The sequence below is a fragment of the Crinia signifera genome, chromosome 12 (assembly GCF_055691185.1).
Source record: "Crinia signifera chromosome 12, ASM5569118v1, whole genome shotgun sequence".
Lineage (NCBI taxonomy): Eukaryota > Metazoa > Chordata > Amphibia > Anura > Myobatrachidae > Crinia > Crinia signifera.
In genome coordinates this window covers 64,650,905-64,663,741 of record NC_139228.1, presented here as the reverse complement: position 1 = coordinate 64,663,741, position 12,837 = coordinate 64,650,905, and the positions used below count along the sequence as shown (strand labels likewise).

The 12,837-nt window shown below is 47.1% G+C and overlaps 1 protein-coding gene across 2 annotated transcripts in view; it reads right to left on the bottom strand.

The window, feature by feature from the left end:
* CCDC85C (coiled-coil domain containing 85C) overlaps positions 1 to 12,837 on the bottom strand; it is an 80,916-nt gene that overhangs the window by 4,329 nt on the left and 63,750 nt on the right. For both annotated transcript variants that reach the window (XM_083166976.1, XM_083166975.1), the window contains exons 2-3: positions 11,317 to 11,393; positions 3,697 to 3,801 (exon numbers count right to left, since the gene is read on the bottom strand). In XM_083166976.1, coding sequence (XP_083023102.1) covers positions 3,697 to 3,801; positions 11,317 to 11,393 — 182 coding nt within the window. The remainder of the gene's footprint in view (positions 1 to 3,696; positions 3,802 to 11,316; positions 11,394 to 12,837) is intronic.

The window sequence follows — 12,837 nt, the reverse complement described above, 5'->3', positions numbered from 1 at the left end:
TCTTGACCGAGACACTTTTGGCCTGTCGACCGGATACCCAATCAGCTTCAACCATTAATCTAGTTTTAGAAATGACAGAGGCTGATTGGCTGCTTTAAACATCTACTCCACTATCTCTCTCCAAGGCTTCATACATTCCTCCTATATATAACTTTTAATATTGTAGATGATATAAAACGTGCACTGTTAGGGGTACTTGAGGACCAAAGTTGGGAACCACTGATCTACAGTAAAATGGAGATCTGTGTATTCTACCAAGATGCCCTCTTAGCCAGTGGCAGATCCAGAGCGGGCTGCAGCACAGATAACACATTAAAATAGGGGAGAAAATCTAATTGCCAGTGAGTCCATTTGGAGGGGCAGTGGGTGTGAACTGTGTTGCAATCCCCCCTCTGGAGCCTCCCCTGCCCTTAAGCCTATGTGCGATGCCACGTTATCACCCAGGTATGCCATGTTATCACTCCAGCCACAAATGGAGTGGTCTGCAAAATGGGGCGTTCCAATGTAATGTATTATTAATAAGGTACTTATATAAGAGTGGGGTTCATTGGATAAGTGCTACATATTGTATATTGGTCCAGCCAGATTACATTATTCCATCAGTATTCATGTAATGTTAGGAGCAGGCCTTGCTCGCAGATCTGGACCAGGACCTCAAGAGGGCGCCAGCAGATTCCTCTAGTGGTGACTGAATAGCTCTGTGCACTCATTCCTTGCACTATTCAATAATGCATTTAGATCCCCGGAACGGGGCGAATTCAGTTTGGGGGTCTGCGCAAGTGCTTATTTGCCGGGGGCGGCGACGTCGCTGGGCCATGAGAACGCCCAGTATTTTATGGGTGTCCCCATGAAGACGCTGGGCATTCCGCGGTTGGGGGGGGGGGGGGGGGGGGGCATTCGGCCAGGCGGCGTCTCAGGCGCTCGATAAGCTGCGATGTTCACAGCTTACCGGGCCAACCTGAATCAGGGCCTTAGTTCCTTCCTATGTGGCTGGAACAGGGCTGGTTGTCTATAAGCCAGGCTACTGCATTTTGCACTAGCTGCAAGTGGTACAGTTCTGTTCCTAGGAGACGCCAGTAGAGGGCACTGCAGCATTCCAAATGTGATGACACAATGGCATGTACAGTATGAGTGTGGGATCTGGGTGAATTAAGTGCTTGATTCTGGCTATGTGCCTCCGATGAGAATGAGCGTTTCATCGTGAGTGATACCCGATGTTGCAGTGTGAGCCGCCATCAGATTCTGCGCAAGATTCCGGACAATTTGCCATTCTGAGCCGGAAATACTGGGCAGCTATTAAAAAGATTGCACTTTACAGTTGATCTGGGATATGTCCCCTTCCCATCTTTCCACAAGATAGGGCACAGTTGGAGTTACCACAACTAATATCGAGGTTTTGCATGTCAGTTGCTAGAATTTTGGCAGCGCTGATCCTATCCTCAATTAATTGTAAATAAATGCATTGAGCGTTGGAATTAGTGTCAGCAGAGTGGGAAACGCATGATCACTGACAGCAACATCAGAAAACTAGGAGGCGGCGAGCGGGTAAACCCTTCTCAGAAAGATGCAACATAATCAGCTCTGGAGTCTGGGCCTCGGTAATATTAACAGAGCTGAGTGACAGAGGAATACAGATCTCTATGTCCAGCCTCCAGAATGGTGAAGCCCTGGGCTGCTGCCAATGTGCCTATGCCTTAAGATGCCCCTGCCTGTGAGGCAGCTGGGTCTTCCGCCTCTATGTTTGTTACCTTCTATGTTACAGCCAAGCGCCACAATCAGAGACACTGCTTGTTAAGAAAAAAAGGAAACAGAGGTGGCGTGTAGTGGGCCCAGTACCGCCGCACCAGTCCTGCATGTTTTACAAGAGCCGTAACTAAGTGTTTGCCTTGAACACAGCATATATAGACTGGAGCTAGGTTGGCCTATTGCTAGGTTGAACATTGGTTGAGCTCAGAGAATGGAAGCCGGGAGTATTCTACTATGAGAGGTGTTTGATATGACAAAAGGACCCACACTCAGCTGCACCGCCCCAGATCAGAGGTTCCCGGATGCAGTCTTCCATTTACTCTGATTAATCCTCCTCTGAGCAGCTAGGACACCTATACAAACACAAAGATCAGTGTACAAAGCAGCAGCGGCCAGTAGGGAGTTAGTGTCTGCTTCACGTGTTACAGATACAAATGCCACAGCTACGTTATCAATAGGTGCAAGCCACGTGCAGAATCAAGGGCTGCACACAAATGCCACAGCTTCGTTATCAATAGGTGCAAGCCACATGCAGAACCAAGGGCTGCACACAAACTCCACAGCTACATTATCAATAGGTGCAAGCCACATGCAGAACTGCACACAAACGCCACAGCTCCGTTATCAATAGGTGTAAGCCACGTGCAGAACCAAGGGCTGCACACAAATGCTACAGCTACGTTATTAATAGGTGCAAGCCACATGCAGAACCAAGGGCTGTACACAAACGCCACAGCTCCATTATGAATAGGTGTAAGCCACGTGCAGAACCAAGGGCTGCACAGAAACTCCACAGCTATGTTATCAATAGGTGCCAGCCACTTGCAGAACCAAGGGCTGTACACAAACGCCACAGCTACGTTATCAATAGGTGCAAGCCACTTGCAGAACCAAGGGCTGCACACAAACTCCACAGCTATGTTATCAATAGGTGCAAGCCATCTGCCAACATGTTACACTGAAATATAAAGTCAAGATTTTATCGTTTGGGATAGTAGATTTGAACTTATCCGGTACCATTTTTGGAAAGAGATAACATGGAGAGAGATAAACTACCAACCAATCAGCTCCCAACTGTCATTTTTCAAACTCAGATTGGCTGGTACTTTATCTTCATACAATTTATCGCTCTCCAAAGCTTAAAACATAGAAGTTTATTTACAGAGATGAGAGTCCTATTTCAGAAGGGATGTTGCTATGGGCAACCAATCAGAATCTACTTATTTATTTAGCACCAATCTGATTGGTTGCCCATAGCAACCCATAACATCCCATCTGAAATAGAACTCCCATCTTAATAAATAAACTCCTGCGTTTGAAAAAATGACCAGAGCGAATTGGTTTGTACACTATCGCTCTCCAGGCAATGAAGCATCAGTGTGGTTTATTTAGCAATAGCACCACTGCCTCTCTTCCCACTAACCCGCAACAAACCATTGTCCTACTGCAGAACGAACAAAGAAATCCGGGGTACCTGCACCTGTAATATATGGGCAGTGACTCCCAATCTTAAACATCTCTATGGTCATTACGGATCTGTGTCTGGTGACAACGCGTCAGTCAGGGGCACAAATCCCAAAGCTGTCACCCGTAATCCATATGATGACTATGAACAGACCTTGTTTCCAGGGTCTGACAGCGCCGTCGCTTTCCTATCCTTCTGCATCTCCTCATTCGTGGGAACGGTTTATAGCCCCCAAGACGGTGCTGCCAATAAACCAGGTTCCAGCCTATGCAATCTCGAGCAGTAAATTACGCAGACCCTCGGGGATCAGGTTATATAAATATTCATGACTGCCCCTATTACGGCCATAAATCCCTCTCCATTGTTTCCGCTTATAAATATTCATTCCCCATACAGGAGAGAATGAAGATCCGTCACCCCTTGCAACGCACACATGCTTAGGACTTGTCAGCAGTAAATGAGAGCGGGCAGACGGGTCTCCTTACATTCTGGTGGTTCTCCGGGTACTGGGACAGCGCTGACAGCTGGGACTCTGAGTGGTATGGGGATAAGCCTTTCCGTAAGGTCCTCAACTCGGTGTGGCTGGAATTCTGAAACAGAGAAGCAGAGGGATTGTCGGGTGAGCAAACAAACTTCATTGGACAGATAGAAACGCATTACGCATACGATAGGACACGGTCACACACTTTATCGGGCTGATGGGGCACAACAGTGTCAAAAAGGGGACTAAGTAAAAACCGGACCCGGATAAGACACCGGAACGCCGGACCAGACATCAAACTCTGCATTCCGGAGCTTATAGTGTCTGGTCCGAGGGGTGTCCCATGCGGGGGGTGTCTTGTCCGGGGGGATGCCTGTGATTGCTCACACCAGGGACATGGGGAAGGGGAGATTACAGCCTCCCCGTGTGGTCTGGACCGTTCCAGTTTTTATTACACCCCCGGACCATGCGGTGAGGCTGTATTCTCCCCCCTCTCCTCTCCCAGGTGACAGGTGCGAGAGCAGCCTCATCAGATGGAGCACCCCCGGACAGGACACCCCCGGACCGGATACTACAAGCTCCGGAAAGCAGAGTTTGATGTCCAGTCCGGCATTCCGGTGTCTTATCCGATTCCGGATTTTACCCATACCCGTCAAAAAGGGCCATATCGTACTAGTTTATGAGCCTTTACGGCTGATGTTTTATCAGAGGAAAGAGTGGAGAAATCAGTGACGGGACCGGTGTCGGTGCTGCCAAGAGATCCCCTGCAAGCACCTTCAACATGTAGCCATGAAAAGGGGTGTGTCTTCATAGACAGGGCGTGGTCTCATGGGGGGTCCGCTGATACTAAACTATTCCTGCACTTCTGCCTCCTTCCCAGTGACAGGAGCAGAGTACTGCAGGGTGATGTCGCTCTGCAGCACCAGACTCCTGTTACTGCGGAGGAGCCGGCATTTCGGTGTACCCCTCCTAGGAAACCTTGAGGAAGAAGCAGACCAGTGGAGATGGTGCTCACAGCAACCAATCAGCTCTGAGGAAGCATTTATCAAGTACCTTTGTCTAAAATGATAGATAGTAGCTGATTGGTGCAGAAGCATTTGGCATTAACCCAACAGTTAAATGCTGCAAGTACCCAACAGCTAGATTCACGCGTGTGAATAACCACATCTCAGCATGTGTTCCGTGTGTGTGACTTATCTGTTTATTAGGCAGGTGCTGCTCATAACTTTATTGGCATGTTTAGAGGAGATGAGTTACAAGCTCATTACGGTGCTCATCACATCAGGAAGGATTAGAGAGATCAGAGAGAAGGGTGGGTCGCATTCCTAGGAACTGTAAGATGCACCTGTCCAGTAAAGCACCAGCCAGCCCCTAACTGTCATTTTTGGACTGTAGACAAGTAGATTTGTGGGTCCAGGCCACAGACAAGGCAGCGGCGGGGTAAGGCAGGGTTGGGAGGGAGATTTATTTTACGGGGGGGGGGTGTTTGCCGAAAATTCAGGCGCACATTTTATACTTTTGAAAACAGACTTGTTAGGAGCTGGTTGGTCGGTACTTTACCCCCTAGGACAAGGAAAGGGGATAGTTCATCCCAGCATGCTCTGCTACAGTTTTGCTATGTGGCCATGCTAAAACTGTTGCAAGGCATGCTGGGATGTGTAGTTTAACAACAGCTGGAGGGCTGAAGGCTCCCCATTCCTGCCCTAGGACACCCATTAGCAGAAACATATGGGGCGTTCCTGGAGGGTGGCTGGGAGGTAACAGGCATGTAGATATAAAGGAACACTGAGGTGTCGTGTCTTACGGGCATCTTGCTGAACTTCTCACAAGGGATTGGGTTTATTTACAAAGACGCGACTTCTATTGAAGACAGGATGTTGCTATGGGCAACCTTTCAGATTTGATATTCTAGAATGTGCTAAATAAATAAGTAGATTCTGATTGGTTGCCCATAGCAACATCCCATCTTACAATACCACTTCCATCTTAGTAAATAAACCCCAAGGAGAACATAATCGATGGAAGAACTGCACCTGCCATAGGGCTTCTGCAAGGTTTGATGGTACGATGGCTAAGAACCTCCTCTTCTGGGTTCTCGAATGCACTTTTTTTAAAGGGGTTATCACTGCCTCGTAAATGATTGCCCCTTTAAAAAAAGGTCAGAGGTCAGCCGCCATCCTGCACAGCCGCCAGCATAACATCCGGTCCCCAAATCTTCAGGCTACGGGACTGATAATGCGCCCGCTCCCTTGATTGCATCACAATTCCCCCCCATAGCTATTCTTTGACCAATAGCTACGGCAGAATTGGGGCCCCGGGAAGCCCTGGCGCAGGGTGACTGCTGTGTGACTCCCAGGTTGTGGCGTTTAATCGTGCATCATGTGCCAAGTGCGAAACCAATGTGCCCGAAGTCGTGAACATCCCAATGGCACATGTATCTCCCTCAGCGTATGCAGAGACCATTGCTGCATATTGCTTTGCTGGCATCAGAACTAGCAACGCAAAACCATGGGCAAATCCCGGCGCAGCGGGTGTGAAGCAAGCGCAAAAGAAGGGTATTTAATGGGCAAGCTATAGGAGTGTCATTGGACTGGCAGTGAACGCAACACTCTTAGGGAGAAATTTAATAAAGGTTCTAAAAAGGTGGATGTTGCCCGTAGCAACCATCAAGATTCTGCATATCAGTTTCTATTATGCAATAGAGAAATTTACCAAGATGGGATGTTGCCCATAGCAACCAATCAGACTCTACTTCTTCATTTAGCACCTTCTAGAAGACAATAGATAGATTCGGATTGGTTACTAAGGGCAACATCCCCCCTTCAATAGAACTCCCATCTTAGTAAATTAACCCCAGGATTTGCACCGCCCAGACAAATCGGTGCTGGAGCAGTCCGATACAAGGGGAGGGCTGAAACTGGCAATTGCATATTACCGCCAAACAGTCGCAGCCGCGCTTGCATTGTAATCCACCTGTGAATCGCGCCCCGAGCGTATAAACCTTAACTATAATTATCACACATATAACTGTGTCCACCTGGCTTTCAGACAGCAGAAACCAGATTGCTCTGTTCCGGGTCTTTGCTAATCCTCCGTAACGGCTGCACAACAGTAAAAGACCATGGGCTCACGCGTTCACGTCTGCTGCAGCTGTCACCTTCAATGTGTCATGTTAGAGCATGGTCGCCGCGGGACCAGCGAGGGACCTGGCCCTGCACCAGAACGCACAGACTGAGGCCCGGTGGCAGTGGTAGGTGACGTCTGCACAGGTCCATGGGAAGGGAGACACATCAGAGGCGCAGACACATTCGCCTGATACAGGAGACTAACGCACGACTGCACAGACATTGAACACGGCAATTAACCCTTTGAGTGCCAAGTGAATTGGTCAAATTGGTGTGAAAATTGCCCATAAAGACCTGAAATGTTACCTTATATAGGAAATGTCATCTTTTTCTTTGCACAACATTTTTTAACTTGAATTTATAAAACAAATGTGAGCGACGCTGGGAATTTTTAGCGGATATTTTGCACATCTCTCGCAATGATGTTGGCACTCAAGGGGTTAATTAGCACAATCAAGCGGTTTACGGCATTCTAAATCGTCAACCGGTAAAAATACAACCGTACAGCGCCACCCTGAGGCCACATGTAAAACTGCAGATCGCACACACATACTGTATATATTGACCTATATTCCTTACATGCACAGCGCACATACAGCAGGAGAAGTGTTTACAGAATGCTGTTTGTGATCTGTTTGCAGTTGTCAGCGTCTGACCCAATAAGAGTTGTGTGAAGCGGCAGTAATGCGCTGCTATGGAAATAGTCCTCTCTGCTCACTGCCAAACTTCACGTGCGATTAAATCACTGCTCTCTCTTCTTGCCAGATAAAGTGGAAGATTCCTGAATCCGCTCGTCGTATCCCGGCACAGTGAGGACAGTGGAGCGCAGCACAGGCAAGAAAAGAATAAACACACGTAGCAAATGCCTGCAGCTGGAGTTAGGGCTGTTACCCACAGGCAATTCATAAAGCCCATTATAGTCCCAATATTTCTATTGCGCTTGTGCCATTATCGAACACATCCGTAACTTTGGAGACGGGGGAAAAGTCTCTGCTAGGTATAATGGAGGATGAGAGGGTGTGACGGTGTGTGTAAATAGTAGCGCTGTCCCATGCTGGTCACAAAATGGGCATTAACCTATTTAAAACTCATTGTGTATGATATATGGTAATACAGCCAATCTGCACCTATCATGTGTTTGAAAAATGACTGTTGGGAGACTATTGTTTGATGCACCATCTATCACGTGGTACGAGTTTTAAATGGCTAAAACATGTTGATTAATGGGCCCGTCGGTGTAATCAAAGACCCAGTCTTGGCTATTTGGCTAAAATGGTAAATGCGGCACAGAAGGGGTCAGCATAGGATCACTTTAAACCAGGACATTCAGGAATTCCACAGGTTCTAATTAAAACCAGGTGACATGCCAGCCACAGAACCGCTGTTAATTATGAGGACCCAAGCTAAAGGGATATTAAGGTAAGCCTATATATATACTATTATATCTACGTTATGGCCCTGATTCTGGTTCACTTGCAAAAGCAAATTCTCTCTCTAATGGACAAATCCATGTACACTGCAGGGAGGCAGATGTAACATGTGCAGAGATAGTTAGATGTGGGTGGGGTTTGTACTTCAAACTGATATCTATATTGCAGTATAAAAATAAAGCAGCCAGTATTTACCCTGCACAAAAACAAAATAACAAGGGATGCCAATCCCGGGGAATTTTTTCAATCCCGGGAATCGGAATTGGCATCTCTAAAAGAAAACCGCTACTGTCCCCCACATTTACTTACTTGGGGGAGCAGTGGAGCCGGGCAGGCGGCAGCAGAGTGGAGGAAGGCAGTGGGTGTGACGCCGGACACGCTTGTGTGCGGCCGGGAGAGCTGGTATTGCGGAGGGTTCCGGAGGTGATAGCAAAGCAGCGTCATATGGTCACAGGTCACGGTGCAAAGGCCGCACGCTGGGTTGGCAACAGCCGGGCAGCGTGGAGTGTCCTGGAATTGGAAACTTCTATCCTGGGATTGAAATCCTGGCCATTTTGGTGCCAAATCCCGGGATCCCGCAATTTTTTTTTTGTCCGAATGTAAACATTGACAGTGTACCACCTTCCCGCGCATGGTTCGCTGCGCTCGGGACACTATTATATTCTCGCACCACCCCGTAGTAGATGGTAGGGTATGAAATACCACCTGTCGGCACATGTCGGCTAAAAAAAAAAAAAACAGCTCATGTCAACCTTTTCACTTTCGACCTTCCCATTGTTGACCTAAAGCTTGTGTCAGCCTTCCAACCCTGTCAACTTTAGCCGTGACGATCTATTTCAGGTCTCGACCTAAGCCCTGTGGACCTTCAGTGGTTGACGCAATTTAGGTCTACCTTAATTGAGACGAATTAGTGACCATATCCCTTATTGTGGCGTGCAGTCAGTATGTCACTCTCTGTTATTCCCAAACACACGGGGGGAGGGAGCAGATATGATTGATGGCGGTATAAAGTCGCCATCGTGAGACACAGCGCAAGTCAGTTATTGGAAAACATTAGGAGGCCGGCAACGCTCCATTTATTACTTAATAACCCGAATGGTGAGGAGGAAGGCCGCTCGCCCTTTCCTGGCCATATATAATCACTCATGGAAGCAGGCGGGACCTCTAATTAATTATGTATGCGCATTATAAGCCCGGCTGGCTCTAGGAACAGTTCATAAACTGTATGATCAATAACCGACGTTCCGCTGCGTATCGCTCCATCGTATTAATCACTTTAAATATGGTAGAACGCCAGCAGCGGTTCACGCCAGCAATCCTAATGAAGCACAGTGCAATCTGGATCATCGCTAAGTACCGTCTTTTAGCCAATTAATTTGTCAATAGGACTCCCAAGCTCCAACAGTCCACTGCAGGAACATCACGATCAGTGGCGTAACTATGTACATGTGGGCCCCATAGCAACATTTTGTAAGGGCCCCTATTGACCAACTTATGCTGAAAAATGTATATAGCACATACTACTTTGACAGGCAAAGTGGGCCCCTCTCAGCTCTGGGCCCCATTGCAGCTGCACCCCCTGTACCTATGGTAGTTACGCCCTTGATCACGATTAACCCTTTCCTAGTCTCCGGAAGCCCATGTGAGAGCAGCCATGGAGCAGGACAGAGATTACACGGCAGGACAATGCTGACCTGTCAGAGGGGCGAGTGTTGGTGCATGTCGGCTGTCTACATCTGAGGGCGTTCCGGGATTCCCTCATGCTTCTCTGTATTAAAGTGAAACACATTTACTGTAAACTTTGACCCCTCAGATGTGGCTGAAATCTGTGCTATCCATAGGCTGTCACCAAGGGAATTTAGCGCACCACTGACTCAAAACTCTAATCCGAAGTGCTTAGCTCACTATACGCTACAGTAAGGTAAAAAGGTACGTGCAAGAGGGGGCGCAACAGATGAAAAGGGGGTGCAACAGAGGAAGAAGGAACACACCAGGAAGAAGTGTGACATAATGTGAATTTTAGCTTATACTGTGTGGCATAATGTGATTTTTGGCTCATTCCGTGTGGCATATTGTGTAAGGGGGTAATGCACTGGAAGGGGAATATTTTGGGCTGATTTCAGTTGATTTTTTGCACTTTAGGCAGATAGATCAGGTGAAATCGGGCCAAAATCGCATGTGTGTGACATTTGATCCGATCCAATGCGTGGTTCCGTGTGCATCAGACAGGATCAGGGGGTCGGACGTGCAGCGGCGGCTATTAGAATTTGAAAATAATGTGTCAAATAACTTGCCAGTCTCTGATTGGCTGAGAAGACTTTCTCAGCCAATCAGAGGCCGGCCAGTCATTTGACACATTACTGTAAAATTTTAAAAGCCACCGATTTTAAAAGCCACCGCACTGATCACCGCCGCTGCACCCGCTGCCCACTCCACTGCTCCTCACCACCGCTGCACCCTCTGACCACCCACCCTTGCTCCTCACCACTGCTGTACCCGTCGCTTGCCCAACTGCACCTAACCGCCCTTCAGCTCCCCGAAGTAAAAAATGGCACATCAAGTGCCAAATTGTATGTGAGCCTCCCAGGGAGCTGAAGGGCGGCTCGCAGGAGAATTGGGTCAGACTTGTCCTTAGGACAAGTCGGCCTAATGTATGAGGGATTAAGTGTAAAAATGTAGGCTACAATAGTCCGACCACTCACATACATAGTCTTCACAGTTGTTATAGACAGGCTGAACACATCCCTTTGTCACAAATCCCCAGTAAAGAAAACATATGCAGTAAGATCTATAAAAGCTTCTAACGCCCCTCACAGAATATACAGAATAAATTGGCAATTACCAGCAATTATTCCAATGATTACAATGGCTGCCATCAAGAAATAATCTTTTCTAAGAGAAGAAATTAAATTAGACGCAAAGAGAAAAATCAATTTCCACTGGTTTAATTAACGTAATCTGTATAATGGCTCAGAAGTGATTATCTGCAGATTAATTTGATGGCCGCAACATTACAACTCAATAACAAATCTAAATAAGTGTTTAACGCTAACAGTAGGAGGTTGTTACCTGCGACAAGTGCTTATGATCGTCCTCGAGGAGCTTCACTTTGGTCTCTAGTTGCCTGATGTAGTTGGAAGACGAATCTGGAAATACAGAAACGTTTTATGAAGTTTTTCGTTGATCACCGAAAGAAAACACCCTTTATGTAGCGGTGTAATGACTATTTCACATACTACAGAGTTATTTTAATTAGATAGGACAGACAGAACTCATAGGGTGGTGTCATGCCCTAGGGGCAGTGGTGGCCAAACCGATCCTCAAGATCTACCAACGGTCCACGTTTTCCAAATCACCTAGCTGGTGCACAGCTGTAGTCGTTACTAACTGTCACATTTTTAAACCTGCTGCATTCGTTCCTACCATAGATCCACAGGTGGCCTGAGACACGTGAACTGTTGGTAGATCTTCAGGACAGGTTTGGCCACCCTTGTCCTAGAGGATGGGCTCCTTCCCAATCATAATCACCCGCTGACACCATTTAAGATATGGATACTGACAGATTGGCCTACAGCTGAAGGTTTCCCCAACAGCGACCGATTAACAACACAACCAGGGTGGACCCGAGAGACAGAAGTACCAGTGAAGGCCTTTGTTAAGGCAGTTAGTCTACACAGTGGCCATTAGCTATGGACAAATGCAGTCGTTGCAACCCTAGATGGTCATCAACTTCCATTATGCCCATCTGGGAGGTCATTTCCTTCCTAAAAATCTTGTGTTTCAGCCTGGCCATTTTCATCAGGCCAAAACGATGAACATCGCTAACTGGGCCACAGCAGTATAGTGGGAACCATGACCATGCCCATTTTACCCAGTAGGCAGAACCCATTTGTCTGATTGGTGGGAGGTAGCTCTAGGATCCTAGCACCCTGATTGGTGGACAGGGTCAAAATGTCCTGCATCCAATTGGTTTGACCATGCCCATGTATCCTTGTGCCACAGTGGTAAAAGAGCTGGGGGGAGAGGGTATGTTTGAACTCCCTTCCCCCCCATCATCCCAAAATCTCCGTTATACACCTAACCTCACGCAACATAATGCCAATGTTTTTAATGTGTTGTCGATTAAACAGATGATGCGGTAAAGGAAAATCATTAGCTCATTACAAATTTGCTAGAGTAACTCATTTTAATCGAAACCCAACCTCTAACGCATAACGCAGCATTCAACATTGAGGGGTGGGGCCATGATAACACGCCCAATGCACCTCCCACTTAGAGATCCCAGAATAAACAACTGACATAGGCAAGTGTGACATTGCCTCATTCCAATGATGAGTAAGATATTAAAAATAGTACTTATTACGTTTAAAAACCAAAGCAAAGGGCTTTTCAGGGAATAATGAAATATTCCAATTATGTTAATGAAAAGCAGACATAAGACCTTTGCCGTTTGCTATTGTTTGCAGAGAAAATGCCGTCACCAGAGATGTACTGAATTCTGGAAAGAAAAAGTGTTTAAACAAGTGCGCAGTTGACTCCTGTAAATAATCCCTGTGTCTGGTCTGACTTCATTACTGGAGGGGGAGGTGG